The sequence below is a fragment of the Schistocerca cancellata genome, chromosome 2, assembly GCF_023864275.1.
Source record: "Schistocerca cancellata isolate TAMUIC-IGC-003103 chromosome 2, iqSchCanc2.1, whole genome shotgun sequence".
In the NCBI taxonomy this organism is placed as follows: Eukaryota; Metazoa; Arthropoda; class Insecta; order Orthoptera; family Acrididae; genus Schistocerca; species Schistocerca cancellata.
In genome coordinates, this window is record NC_064627.1 from 316376864 (window position 1) to 316392193 (window position 15330).

At 43.5% G+C, this 15330-nt stretch overlaps 1 protein-coding gene across 1 annotated transcript in view; it reads left to right on the plus strand.

Annotated features, from left to right (window-relative positions):
* The window catches only part of LOC126153649 (protein NDNF), a 390376-nt gene that overhangs the window by 350043 nt on the left and 25003 nt on the right, over positions 1-15330 (plus strand). Inside the window, exon 8 of the mRNA XM_049916085.1 lies at positions 14386-14675. Within this exon, the coding sequence (XP_049772042.1) occupies positions 14386-14675 (290 nt within the window). The remainder of the gene's footprint in view (positions 1-14385; positions 14676-15330) is intronic.

A 15330-nucleotide genomic window follows, 5' to 3' on the forward strand; every position in this document is an offset into this window, starting at 1 on the left:
GCATGATGGTGCACCTGCACATTCCGCAATTAACACTAGGCTGACCCTTGACAGGATGTTCGACGGGCGTTTCATAGGACGTGGAGGACGCATAAATTGGCCAGCCCGTTCTCCTGATCTTACACCTGTGGACTTCTTTCTGTGGGGTACGTTAAAGGAGAATGTGTACCGTGATGTGCCTACAACCTCAGAGGATATGAAACAACGTATTGTGGCAGCCTGCGGCGACATTACACCAGATGTACTGCGGCGTGTACGACATTCACTACTCCAGAGATTGCAATTGTGTGCAGCGAATGATGGCCACCACATTGAACATCTATTGGCCTGACATGGCGGGACACACTTTATTCCACTCCGTAATTGAAAACGGAAACCACGTGTGTACGTGTACCTCACCCCTCATGGTAATGTACATGTGCGTCAGTGAAAAAGGCCAATAAAAAGGTGTTAGCATGTGGACGTAATGTGCTGTTCCAGTCTCTTCTGTACCTAAGGTCCATCACCGTTCCCTTTGGATCCCTACGTAATTCGGTGCTCTCCGATACACACGATCGAACAGCGGAGGGGTGGTACTCAAGCTTCAACTTTAGGTTACAATATCTCCGGATGTAATTAACATTTTACAATGCAACAAACGGCACTGATTACGTATTTGTTTATATGTTCAGCTGTGCTAACAAAACTAACGGGGTTCCATTAAAAAAACGTAGGTTTGTGTTAAAAAACATACTTCCGCGCATTTTTTTATGGTTTGTATTAACCAATTACACTAGCCCCTCTCCTCACGTTCGGTCTGTGGAATCGATTCGTCAGTATTTGATGTGGATTACGAAATATATCCAGCGGTAATGTTAGGTGACTCACCCTGTATATGACTGTATATATATGACTATATATATATTTTGTAGTAAGAAATGTCCAGTTTTCGAAGTCTTCGCTCCGAACTTCTCACATCAAAACTATGAACTGTATTTAATTTTTTTTGTTTTTTTAGTAAACACAAAATGGTTCAAATGGCTCTGAGCACTATGGAACTTAACATCTGAGGTCATCAGTCCCCTAGAACTACTTAAGCCTAACTAACCTAAGGACATCTCACACATCCATGCCCGAGGCAGGAGTCGAACTTGCGACCGTAGCGGTCGCGCGGTTCCAGACTGAAGCGCCCAGAACCGCTCGGTCACACCGGCCGGCCTAGTAAACACAATTGTGGTCGTGTGTAAGTTGTTACTTTTTAATTGTGGAGACCGGTTTCGATCTGCTACAAAAGATGATCATCAGATCTACATTCATTGGTGGTAGCAAGAATCGCGGACGTGAAGCACGCCCGTCTGTGCTGGTGTTGGGAACACTCCATTGTTTACTAAATAACCAAAATGTATTTGTCCGATGTTAGCGAAATCTTAATAGGGTATAGCTACCTACATTGTGGAAATCACGAGTTACAGAATTTTTCAGTCACCCAGATAAGAGTTCTTATGGTTTCTCTAAAGTAACTTTTTCTCGGATCAGGAGGAATACATAACAGAAAGCATCCGTTTGTTTTTATATATCTCTTGAGGTTGTAAGATGCTACAACCACAGTGTGCTACGGATTTTATAGAATGATATTTAAGACTCGGTCTGTGCGTGCTGGGCCTCACGATAAACAGCGTGCACAGCTGTGAAAACTAATGTGTTGCTGCCGCGAATCCCCGGGCTGTTGGAAAGCGGTTAGCCTGTGACTGATAACGTAACACCTGATACATCCACTCCGCCCTCTGTTACTGACACGGCCCAACAAGCACAGAAGCAATCTTACATATCACTCTGTATAAAATACGTATCACACTGTGTCGTCACAGTGGTTGTAACCTCTTACAGTTACGAAAGAAACATTCAAAACAAACCCATGCTTTCTGTTATATGTTTATCTTGGGCTCCCATCGTGGAAGGCGATCATACGACAATAAAAGAAAGAAAACTAGGTGGTCGCAGTGTCTTGGTCCCACAGCTTGATTCGCAACGCCTGTGGCCTTTCTTGTCTATTCTGTGCTCTGTTGCTGCGTTGAGAAACTGTTAGTCAGTTCTTTGGTTCTCGGACCTATTTTTTCGTAAATGGGACCAACGTTCCGTTTCTTACACGTGGGTTACTTCGGCCGTCAGTCCGAAGACCACATTGATGCAGCCCTCCAATGTAGTCTACGCATCCTGTGCGAACCTCTTCATTTCTGCACAGCCACTGTAATTTAGATCCGTATGAACACGGTTAGTGTAATGAAGCCTTGACCTCCCTCTTCCCGCACACGGATATATGTAAACTGCACCCAGTGAAATTTGGACCCAACCAGACATCTGTGAAATTTATACCCAGTATACCCGGGAAATACCTGCTCACTATGCCACAGCCTACATGCACCCCGAATTCTCGTTAACTCGCTCCCTATGTCCGCAGTGTTGTGCTGTGCAGCCTTGTCCGAGCCGCGTCGACGCCAACATGCAAATGGCCAGCAACGTAAACAAAGTATCCTAGTGCCGGAAGAAGAGCATACGATCTACGATATTCTCTCTTACTTACGATACGTCACTGGTTCTACTTTTTCTAAAGTTTATATCCAGATTTTCCTTCTTTTATCACGCACACTCTGTCCCAATATGAAAAACAGTCTTGCATTTTCACCTCAAAAATTTTTATGATGTTAGGTAAGTTGTGATGAACACACTGTTCTCTTGAAGTGCATCTTACTCAGTATACAATTGTAGCTTGTAAGAGGCAAAAAAGGAAAATTTCAATTATTGCGCAATTCCGCAGCAAATGCCGTGGCTAATAACATATTCTGAGCTGCGCGGGATTAGCCGAGTGGTCTACGGCGCTTCAGTCCTGGACAGTGCGGCTGGTCCCGGCGGAGGTTCTAGTCCTCCCTCGGGCATGGGTGTGTGTGTTTGTCCTTAGGGTAATTTAGATTAAGTAGTCTGTAAGCTTAGGGACTGATGACCTTAGCAGTTAAGTCCAGGTCGTGCGGTAGCGTTCTCGCTTCCCACGCCCGGGTTCCCGGGTTCCCGGGTTCGATTCCCGGCGGGGTCAGGGATTTTCTCTGCCTCGTGATGACTGGGTGTTGTGTGCTGTCCTAAGGTTAGTTAGGTTTAAGTAGCTCTAAGTTCTAGGGGACTGATGAGCATAGATGTTAATTCCCATAGTGCTCAGAGCCATTTGAACCAGTTAAGTCCAATAAGATTTCACACACACACAAAATATTCTGACACAAGGTCCAGAACAGCAGGTCACAGTGTTTATTCCTATCCGAAGATGACACTCGTGTCTAAGACCAACATCGACGTTCAAATAACGAGTCATACGCCGGCTCGCTGTTAATGTCTTGACGTGCACTTGTGTGAATTTCTGACAATTGCAGTAACTTGGCGATAGGTGATATGTTTGTAACAATAGGGCGTTGCTGAAGTAATTATTACATGTGGATAATACACAGTCTTTCAGAATGGAAAGGTAAACTGCACCAAAATAGAGGAAGAAAGGTGAAGGCAGTGCTCAGAGTGAAAGGAAGAAACTAGGCAGCGAAGGAAAAGGATATATTAGAAAAGACAACATTGTGTTTCCAGCTAGGAAGGCTCCCAAGCACCAGGTAGACCTCTACTGCATTTTAACATTTATTAAAACGCTTCAAATCAATGTACATAATGTTAGACTATCTAAAATGTGTTTAATTCATTACTGAAGCGAATTTCGTGTCGACAAAAATCATTGTATAAGAATCATCGTTCCGATTATGAGGTTACAATAAACAACTTGCATGGAATCATTTATTTACATAACAGAAAAGTGTTACTTTTCAGAAACAGAACACAAGTTTTGGGTTAAAATACACTCTTTTGTGTCTTCCGATACTGACTTTGCTCACATTGAGAAACGAAAGAGGCCAACGGTGCGCGAAGTTCCGAAAGGTTTAGTTAGCCTTATCTCTGAATTTACGCGCACACCACCATTTACAGCGACTATTGCGCAAGAAAAAGATTCTTACAACATTAAGTCAGCTGCTGAAAAAATATAAATTTCACCAATGTGCATATTTCAAAAGCACAGTGGAAGAAACTGACTGCTGAACGGCTATGAATACAGTAAGTTCGGTCAATTCTCAATGCAAGTGATGAGATAAAGGAACATTACATCGAAGAGGAACGTGAAGCTTTCTGATGTTCAACAGGTCTACCTGAAGACATTACACTGTGAACCTTGGTTGTCTGAAGGAAAGACAAGGGACTTAGCTAAAATGATTCTATTTGTAGGTTCTCCGAGAATCCTGTGAAATGAGTGAAAATGGATATGATGGCACTTGTATCGTAATTTATGTTAAGGCCACTGCATACACAACGTTTCATTTTGACAAATTTTGTATTATTTTGTTCTTAAACCTATTGATCTAGAACAAAAGCATACATATGACATGGAAAGTATATAGTTTTTGTTTTTGTATCATGGTCACCAACTTCTTTACAGCTTTTCTGTAACTGCTATACTCATTTTGTTGATTATCTCTAAATCAGATTTTTGGCGTCACTATTTACTTACGTGCCACAAATTTATGATTGTGATGTATCTTCCACTTCGCAATAACGACAAAGAGTATTGCTCCTGAAAGCCATTGATTAAGTCAGTCAGATGTATGCAGTATTCCTCGATTTCTGAAAAAGCATTTGACCCAGTAACACATCAATGCTTGTAATAAAAGAGTATGATGATACGGGGTATCAAGCGGAATTTGCGACTGGATTGAGGATTTTTTTTATAGAGGACGCAACAAGTTGTCTTGCGTGCAGAGTCATCAACAGATTAAAAGTAACTTCGAGTGCGCTCCAGGGAAGTGTGATGGGACTCTTGTTGTTAATGTTGTATAATTGCAGATAATATTTTAGCATCCTCACGCCTTTTGGCGATGATGTAGTTATCTATGACAGCTGATAAAAGATGCAGAAATATTCAGTCATACATTGATAATTTCTGAAAGTGGAGCAAAGATTGGCAACTTGTTTTACATGTTCGGAACTGTAAAATTATGCACTTCACAAAACGAAAACAACGTAGTATCTTATGACTATAATGTCAACGAGTCGATTTTGAATCGGCCAACGCGTACAAATACCTAGACGTAACATTCTGTAGGGATATGAAGTAGAATGCTTACATATGATCAGCCGCCGTTGAAGCTGGTGGCAGACTTCGGTTCATTGGTAGAATACCAGGAAAATGCAATCACCCTACAAACACTCGTCTGACCCATCCAAGAATATTGTGTGGGACTCATACCAAATATGACTAACAGGGGATTTCAACGTATACAGAGAAAGGCACTAATGGTCACAGGTATATTTGACGCCTGGGAGAGTGTCACAGACATGCATACGAAACTGCATTGCAAGACACTTGAAGATAGAGGCAAATTATCATGAGAAAGCCTGCTTGATAAGATTCAAGAACCAGCTCTAAATAATGAACGCCTAGGAATATACTACAACCCTCTAAATATCACTCCCGCAAGTTTACAGCACCCACTGAGGAATTAGGCCATTCGTGAAGCGAACGTTAATTAACTTTAATAACGGTAAAATAGGAAGTACCATGTGCCATACACTTCTCAGTGGTTTGCATAGAACGGAAGTAGATGTATATGTATAATTATTGATGTATACAACATTGTTTCCACATTCGTAAGTCACATGTAGCGGACGTGCACATGTAGACCTGGCAGTTGGAGAAGAAGCTGCGTACAACTCACTGTCACCTGCACAGGGTAAACCAGAACTCTACCGACAATATTTCGAAGGTTTTTCAAGGATATTTTCTGAGTATTTTGGTATAGGGGACCAGCGGTCTCCGGTAGCTCATTACAGAATAATAATATAATTATGATTTATTTGCCTTGGCACCAGAATTATCTTTGTTCATGCGAAAACACTTCCAAAGCAGTGAATTATCATCCAAAAGTAGTAACGCGAGAGGCTCTGGTTCTTAGTAAGCGCCTACATACAGCTGTAAAACTACTGTTATGCGATTGCCGTCGCTGTGCGAAAAGCTGAATATAAAGTCATTGTGCCGTTTTTCCATTACATTCGGTGAACTCATGGACGAGATGCATATCGGCCGATTCTTCAGGGTAAACCTATTCATACTGCCTTGTATCACTGTTCACATACAGGGAACACTACCGAAAAAACAAAACCGAGACAGAACTGAGAAATGCTTCATCCAAGCTTAAGGCCGGAGAATGAAGTGGCCATCAATGTTGGCAACGGCAAGAATTAGTTGAGGGCAATATTACTGCACATGGGAGTGAGGCCGCTTCGGTCGGCTTGTCGTGAGTTTTTACTGTGATATTTCACAGGCTACACTTATTAACTTGATAGTATACTCACAGCTGTCTTGATAACTTTGACAGTGCGGTGCATTTTCCTTAGTCACCGCTGTACTTGTTTAATGTAACGTCACCGAATATTTCCGATAACGGTCGTAGCAGGTCAAGCGCAACAATATCGTGCTCGGGTAGTAACGTGAGTGAATGCAACAAGTTTGCTTTCAAAAAAGACACATAGCATACCGCCGATATTTTCACTGTTGTGCAGATACCTTCAATGCAGTGCCGATACAAGGGGTAATAAATCAAAAGACATGCAACTACTCTGTAACGAGCCACCTGAGACAAGCGTCTCTTACACCAAAATACTCGGAAAGTATCCCAGTACAATCTCCGAAAGTTAGCGGGTAGAGTTCGGAGTCAACCTGTGTGCATGCTCAAATTGTCTTTTCGTTAAAATAACAACGTATCTTGTCTATAATACATGTACCGCTGATCCATGGGTCAGACAATATTTTATTTTTAAAAAATGCTTTGTCGAATAGAAGAGATACGATTTTTAAAATCCGTGTTTGTAGTTCGGTGTTAATTTATTCACTGTATTTTCTGAAGACCTGCTCGTAAGTAAAAATTTGTTACTGAGTCCTACAGAAAATAGAAAAAAATACAGTGACTTCCAATTGTGCAAATTTAAGCACTACAGTTGCTGTTTGAGTGTCTCCAATCCTCTTCATCAGCATACCACGTAAGTGACCATTATTCCACACAGTACCTCCTAATTAGTTATCCTGTCTGCCCGTATAATCTTCCTCTAAGACCACAAATCAAAAGCTTTTATTCTATTCTTGTTTGAACTGTTTATTGTCAACTTGTCACTTCCGTGCAAGGCTATATTTCAGACAAAAATCTTCGGAAAATAGTTCCAAGCACTCAAATTTGCACACGATTTTAGGAAGTTTCTCTTTTTCAGAAATGGTTTTCTTGTTGTTGCCAGTATGCAGTTAATATCCTAATTTTCCGTCGTCAGTTATTTTGCTACCTACATAACAACATCCATCTCCTTTTTTTAGTGTCTCATTTCCTAATCTAAGTGGCCCCTCAAACCCTCATTTAATTTGACAATAATGAATTACCTTTGTTTTACTTCTGTTGATTTTTGTCTTATAATCCCAGTTCAAGACACTACTCATGCCGTCCAGCTGCTCTTCAGAGTCCTTCACTGTCTCTGACAGAATTTCAATGTCATCTGCGAACTTCAGAGTTCTCATTTCTTCTCCTCTAACATTAATTCCTGCTGTGGCTAGGCCTTGCCCCTACTTAGCCTGCAACCAACAACACAGGCAGGTTATGCAGACAAGGACTTCGCTGGGGAAAGCTCTTCAAACGACAAACAAGGAATTACCGTACTCTTCCTGACCACCAGGTGGCAATCGAAGCGCCGCCAGAGGTCACTGACCTGTGGACCTTTTCTCCTCCATAGGCCATGTGATCGGGAGTAGTACCTGCAGTATCCTGGCACCCGGGCTGTAAGTAGCCGAGCACGCAGGCTATGCTCGACCAGCTTGCACGAAGTAACTTTCCTGGGACAGGCGCTAATTGCGAAAGCATTCCCACAATTACGATCTCACTCTGCAGCCTCTGCTATGACGCCGCCGCTATCTACATTGACCTTCGCTTCAAGTAACTGCCAGCTATGGACCTACAACAGTTGCGATCTCTACATCAAAGATACGTGACCTCCAACATCATGACCAGCAACTTGACTTCGTAATATTTGTCTTTGTTTTTTATTAATAATATACTGAACTTAAATTTTTAACTATCCCTTCGGAACTTCAATTTTTACTTGTCCCCTTGGGACTTTAAGTTTTCCATGTCCATTCCAGGCTCCATGGCATGCGTACTGTATGGAGACTGGATTTTTGAAATTGACAATTTCAGGCCTTCCAACTTCAGTATTTAAGAAGTGATCTGCTTTCGGTTCTTGTGTTCCAAACTAACTCCAATCGGAGAAGGCTATTCATGTGTGTTACAATAAACTTCATATTCATTTTCTACCAGGATACTTCTCCTGTAGCCAACAGCCTTGCCGCACCACTGGTAACACTGGTTCCCGTTAGATCACCGAAGTTAAGCACTGTCTGACTTGGTGGGTCGCTGTCCGTGTATGCCATGTACTGTTGACAAGTGGGGTACACTCAGTCTTTGTGAGGCCAGTGGAGGAGGCTACTTCACTGAAAAGTAGCGGCTCCAGTCACGAAAACTGATAAAGGCTGGAGAGCTATGTACAAGCCACATGACCCTCCACATCCGTATCCAGTGACGTCTATAGGCTGAGGATGACACGGCGGCTGGTTCGTACCGTTGTACCTTCCGAGGCCTGTCAGCGGAGTTAGTTATTTTTCCCATGCCATCTGCGGCAGACATATTAATTCCCTTTCTCAGTTTGTCCTTGGTTTGTTTCACAGCTTCCTCATTGTGCAGACTGAATAATGTTAGGGTAGGCTACAACTGTAGATCACTCTGTTCTTAACTCATCATCATCATCAGTTATCTGCTATATTAGCAGGTCCTTTGCCTCTCCATTTTCTGCGATCCATTGCTTCCTTCTTAAGGCTGCTGTATGTTGTACCGTCCATCATGTCATCCAGTATCTGGAATCTCTTCCTTCCTCGCTTCCTTTTCCCTTCTACATAACCTTCTAAAACTGTTTTTATCAGTCCGTCATTCTTTCTTAATATATGCCCAATCCAATTTCTTTTTCTTTTCTTAACTACTACTTCCCTTTCATGTGCTTCGAACCTCATAACTGCAGTCTGGCTCCTGTATAAGTTGTAGGAAACATTCTGCTCCTTTCTGTCTTCAAAATATTGAAGAGTCTAATCCAGTAAACACCGTCAAAAGGTTTCTCTAAATATACACATGCAGTAATTGTAACTTTGCCTTTAGTCAATCCAGCTTCTAAACGTTGCCTTGTGGCTTCCGACATTTCTCGTGAACATGGACTGGTGTTTTTGGAAAGAGCGCTAGTCTTCATAGGGTTACGCCAGAGCAATTTACAAATCGAAGTGACGCAGTGGTTAGCACAATGGGCTCTTCAATCCAGAGTTGAGTTTACAGTTTCCTCCTTCTCTTCCTCCTCCTTCTTCTTCTTCTTCTTCTTCTTCCACGATAGGTGCCGCTTCTCCATCCCCCAGTCGCCCTCTTCTTCTTTCTTGACTTTCCTCAACTCTTACATTCCTTGCTTGCATTTCCTCCTCCACATCATTTTGCCAGTTGTGTCGTGGACGACTCCTTTCACTCTGCTGTATCGTAGTATCCTATTTAGTACCATATCCTCTTTTATCCCATTCACATGAACAAACGACATCAGCTTTTTTGCAGGAAGTCATCACAGATATCCCGATTCATTTTCATCCTTTGTGGGATTACATCATTTCTTATTCTATCCATCCTAGTACAGCTTGAGCTTCGTCTTAAGTAATCCATCTCAGTGCCAAGCAGTTTATTTTCATCTCTTCTTCTAACGTCTCAGTCTTCTGCTCCACATAAATTACACTCTGGACTGTGGTCTTATACATTCCTTTCTTCGTTGTTCATTTCCTTTTATTTCACAGAGTTCATTGCCCTTGTTACAGCTCATCCTTTATTAATCCTACTAGTGATTTCGTCATTGCTTCTGCCCTGTTTATCAAATAATACCCCAATATATTTTGCCTTTTCCACACCTACAATTACTTCTTCATCTATCTCCAAACTATTTGCTTTTTCCGTTCCAACAGTCAGGTACTCACACTTCTTCATATTCATATGTTCATTTTTTGCCAACCTTACTGTATTCCTCTTTAAGTTTTCTTGTCGTACAGCTCAGATGATCTTCATCTTCTGCTAGTACAATCTGGTCATCAGCAAAACATGGGTTAAATGTCCTGCTGTTCTCTGCTGCCACTCCTATAACGTGGCATTTTCTATGTCTAGTCTGCAGTATTATTCCTAGATACAGCTTAAAAAGGATCGGTGACAGCCCACATCACTCTCGCAGATCCTTATTCATCTCGAATTCTTGTGTCCAGCTATTCGCAATACTTGTTCTCGCTGCGCTATTTTCATTCAATTTCATAACAGCCTTTAGCAATCTTCGATCTAGCTCTCTCTCCGTCAACTTTTTCCACAGTGTTTTGGTGAGTACATTTTTGTATGCTTTCTCTAGGTCAATTAATGCAACGTGCGTCCCCAGTCGAACGTCTTTCACGTATTAGTTTCATTGTGAAGATGTCCATTACCGATCTTCCAGCTCGGAATTCTCTTACTCTTCTTGCTGCTTGTGACTTGCCTCCTTCTGTACCAGATATCTCCCTACCTTCGAGTATAATCTTCGAAAGAAAGGGATCACTGCCAATCCCCTATAATTATTTGGATCACTACGTGACCCTCTCTTATCCACCGGTCTTATGTAAGATGTTTTTCATTCCGTTGGAACATCTTCTTTATTTAATACTCTTTCAAACAGCCTTCTTAGCATCTCCAACAACATTGCTGGACCACTCTGGATTTCTTGATTCATATTCCGGTGCCTTCTTCAGCTTACTCAGAACCCATTAAAGAACTTTTATTCTAATCGCCATAATTCCTCCTGTTGCATCCTCACCTCACATTTATGTGAAAATTCAGGCCGATTTTCGTGGAATAAATCCTTAAAATACTTTGTCCACTGACTACGACTAGTATTATTATGACGTAACTTTTCATTAGTTGACACTCGCATTGACCTGATTGTTTTCCATGGCTCAGCACTACGAGACCCATCCATCATCATTCATATTCACATCTCTCTTCCCACAACTTGTTTTTCCTTTTTAACACTTCCCTTTTTTACTTCTCTACTTAGTATTCTGTCTATATCTCTAGTTTAACTGCCATTCACATTCAGATAAGTCAAATATGCTTCATTTTCCTTAAAATTATCTCTGCTGTTTCTGTATCCCACCAAACTACTTTCTTCTACTTCTTTTCATAGTCTCAAAGCGCTTCTTTCGCTGCTTCATCTATGGCCTTCTTTATACAGAGTGCTTCCGTCAGAGCGTGCAAAAATGTAACAGGACACATAAAACGCTCCACTGAACAATTTGAGGCATGGAAGCTGGGATCGGAGAAGCCAGCTTAAGAAGATATAGAAGTAAACTTGTCTACTGCTTTGCCTAGCATTACTGTTTTCCTTATTTACAACTAACATGCGTATAAGTTTACACGTACGGTGCTGTTTATTTGTATGCATATTCCTTATTTTCTGCAAGGAAACAAGGAGGACGAGCCAGATTACCAGGAAGATACGATGCAGGTTTTGTTTACTTTACTTGTCCGTAAGGTAGCTCTGTTGTATCGTATTTACATTGTCTCATGACAGAACGTGCTATGCATCAACGATAGACCAATTCATTACTCAATGCTATTCAGAGACGTACAGTACAATACGATGGAGCAGTACTGGTACAGTATTTCCCGGTCACTGGATTGGAAGCAGAAGTCCTATTCCATGGCGTGCGAGGTCACCTGACCTAAACCCCATGATTATTTCCTATGAGAATATCTAAACTCTCCTGTTGTGAGATCTCAGTGGTTGTGGAGATGGAATTAAAAAAATGGCTCTGAGCACTATGGGACTTAACATCTATGGTCATCAGTCCCCTAGAACTTAGAACTACTTAAACCTAACTAACCTAAGGACAGCACACAACACCCAGTCATCACGAGGCAGAGAGAATCCCTGACCCCGCCGGGAATCGAACCCGGGAAGGAGGTGGAATTAGTTGCCACAGTTGTAGATGCCTGTGATGTGATTCGAAAGACGTCAGGGATATTTGTCAAGGTACGTCAGAAACTTGTTCGCCGATGCTTTGAGGCTGATGGCTGTCAGTTTCAGGACATTTTGTAAGATACAATGCAAATGGTACGTTCGTTGTATCAATGATGGTATTTGCTAACTGTAACTAGTGTAAATAAAAAAGTAGACAGTAATGTGATTTTATCCCTTTTATCTCCTTAAGCTGGCTTCTCCGACCCCAGATTCCCTACCACAAATTGTTCAGTGGAGCACCCTCTAAGTCCTGTTAAATTTTTGCACGCTCTTACGGAAACACCCTTTATGCTCATATTCGTCTTCTACTGTTCTCTCTGCAGTCTACAACTTGTTTTCCAGTCGCTCGTAATGTAAATGTTTATCTTACCTTGATCTGTCCAAGTTATACCTTACGATCATTGGTTGGTCTGCATACTGCGACCTCTTCTGTTCGCCACTACTCCTAAAAGTACAGGGGACATAAATTCCGCTGTTCACCAGATGATGGTCACTTCCAGAACGTACCCTCCTTTTAACTCTGACATCCTGAATTTTTAAACTGGTCGTTTGCCTCAAAATTACATTACTGGCCATTAAAATTGCTACACCACGAATATGACGTGCTAGAGACGCGAAATTTAACTGACAGCAAGAAGATGCTGTGATGTGCAAATGATTAGCTTTTCAGAGCATTCAAACAAGGTTGGCGCCGGTGGCGACACCTACAACGTGCTAACATGAGGAAAGTTTCCAAACGATTTCTCATACACAAACAGCAGTTGACCGGCGTTGCCTGGTGAAACGTTGTTCTGATGCCTCGTTTAAGGAGGAGAAATGCGTACCATTCCATCACGTTTCCGACTTTCATAAAGGTCGGATAGAAGCCTTTCACGATTGCGGTTTATCGTCTTGCGATATTGCTGCTCGCGTTGGTCGAGATCCAATGACTGTTAGCAGAACATGGAATCGGTGTGTTCACGAGGGTAATACGGAACGCCGTGCTGGATCCCAACGGCCTCGTATCACTAGCAGTCGAGATGACAGGCATCTTATCCGCATGGCTGTAACGGATCGTGCAGCCACGTCTCGATCCCTGAGTCAGCAGATGGGGACGTTTGCAAGACAACAACCATCTGCACGAACAGTTCGACGACGTTTACAGCAGCATGGACTATCAGCTCGGAGACCGCGGCTGCGGTTACCCTTGACGCTGCATCACAGACAGGAGCGCCTGCGATGGTGTACTCAACGACGAACCTGGGTGCACGAATGGCAAAACGTCATTTTTTCGGATGAATCCAGGTTCTGATTACAGCATCATGATGGTCGCATCCTTGTTTGGCGACATCGCGGTGAACGCACTTTGGAAGCGTGTATTCGTCATCGCCATATTGGCGTATCACCCGGCGTGATGGTATGGGGTGCCATTGGTTACACGTCTCGGTCACCTCTTGTTCGCATTGACAGCACTTTGAACAGTGGACGTTACATTTCATATATGTTACGACCCGTGGCTCTACCTTTCATTCGATCGCTGCGAAACCCCACATTTCAGCAGGATAATACGCGACAGCATGTTGTAGGCCCTGTACTGGCCTTTCTGGGTACAGAATATGTTCGACTGCTGCCCTGGCCAGCACATTCTCCAGATCTCCCACCAGTTGAAAACGTCTGGTCAATGGTGGCTGAGCAACTGGCTCGGCACAATACTCCAGTCACTACTCTTGATGAACTGTGGTATCGTGTTGAAGCTGCATGGGCAGCTTTACTTGTACACGCCATGCAAGCTCTGTTTGACTCAATCCTCAGGCGTGTGAAGGCCGTTATTACGGCTAACGGTGGTTGTTCTGGGTACAGATTTTTCAGGATCTATGAATCTAAATTGCGAGAAAGTGTAATCACATGTCAGTTATAGTATAATATATTTTTCCAATGAATACCCGTTTATTATCTGCATTTCTTCTTGGTGTAGCAATTGTAATGGCCAGTAGTGTAGATAACCAGTAATTAATGCAACCCTCTTGTATGTCCTCATGATTTCCCTAAATTACTTAAGGTAAATGCAAACATGGTTCCTTTGAAACGGCACGTCCGTTAATCTGAGCCTGTTATCTGTCGCTAATGACCTCGTCATACAAGGGACGTTAACTTACTTCCTCCCGGAGCGATATCTTAAACGCAGACGTAAACGGCTGGTGGCAGGTGCTGGCGACGACGCGGCCGGAGCGGTTCCCGCTGGTGGAGCTGCCGCCGCGGCCGCAGCTGCACGAGTACGAGTCGCTGCGGCGCTGCCGCTCGGTCACCGTGGGCTGGCTGCCGTCGCCCAGCGCCGCCTCCAGCGCCCAGCCGCTGCGCTACTGCCTCAGCGTGCGCGAGCGCGCGCACGCCGACGACGAGCTGGCGCCGCGCCCCAACCAGTGCGCTCTGCGCCGCGCGCCCGCCACGCAGCCGCTCTCCAGCACCTGCCGCGAGGGGGAGACCGCCGCCAACAGGTAGGCACACACCTCCCTCCGTGTCTCTAATCGGAAACCGCTGGAGCTCTCCTCGTCGTACTACCACACAACGAAGCACCGAACGACAAAATTTTAGCGACATCATGAGCTACCCAGTAGTGTCCCAGACGGTTCCGTTTTTACTTGAACAACGTTAACCAAACCAGCGGCTGTATGCGAGTCTAACGTCGTTTTCTTAACACTTGCTAACAGTTTCGACACCACATGGTGTCATCTTCAGGCGCCTCATATGGAAACATACACAACATGATACAGTATGAGGGCACAGACGACATAAATCATACTTTACGACTCACCATAAAATTACGTAACAGGACCCGCCAGGTTGGCCGAGAGCGCTAATGCGCTGCTTTCTGAACTCAGGTAGGCGCACAGCCCCGGATCGAATCCACCCGGCAGATTAACGACGAGGGCCGGTGTGCCGGCCAGCCTGGATGTGGTTTTTAGGCGGTTTTCCATATCCCACAAGGTGAATACCGAGCTGGTACCCACGTACCGCCTCAGTTACACGACTCGCAGACATTTGAAAACGTTTGCACTATTCCATGGCTTACACTAGACACAGGCAGCTGGGGTATACTAATTTCTGTCCCGCGGGTTGCGATGTGGCGGCAGGAAGGGCGTCCTACCACCC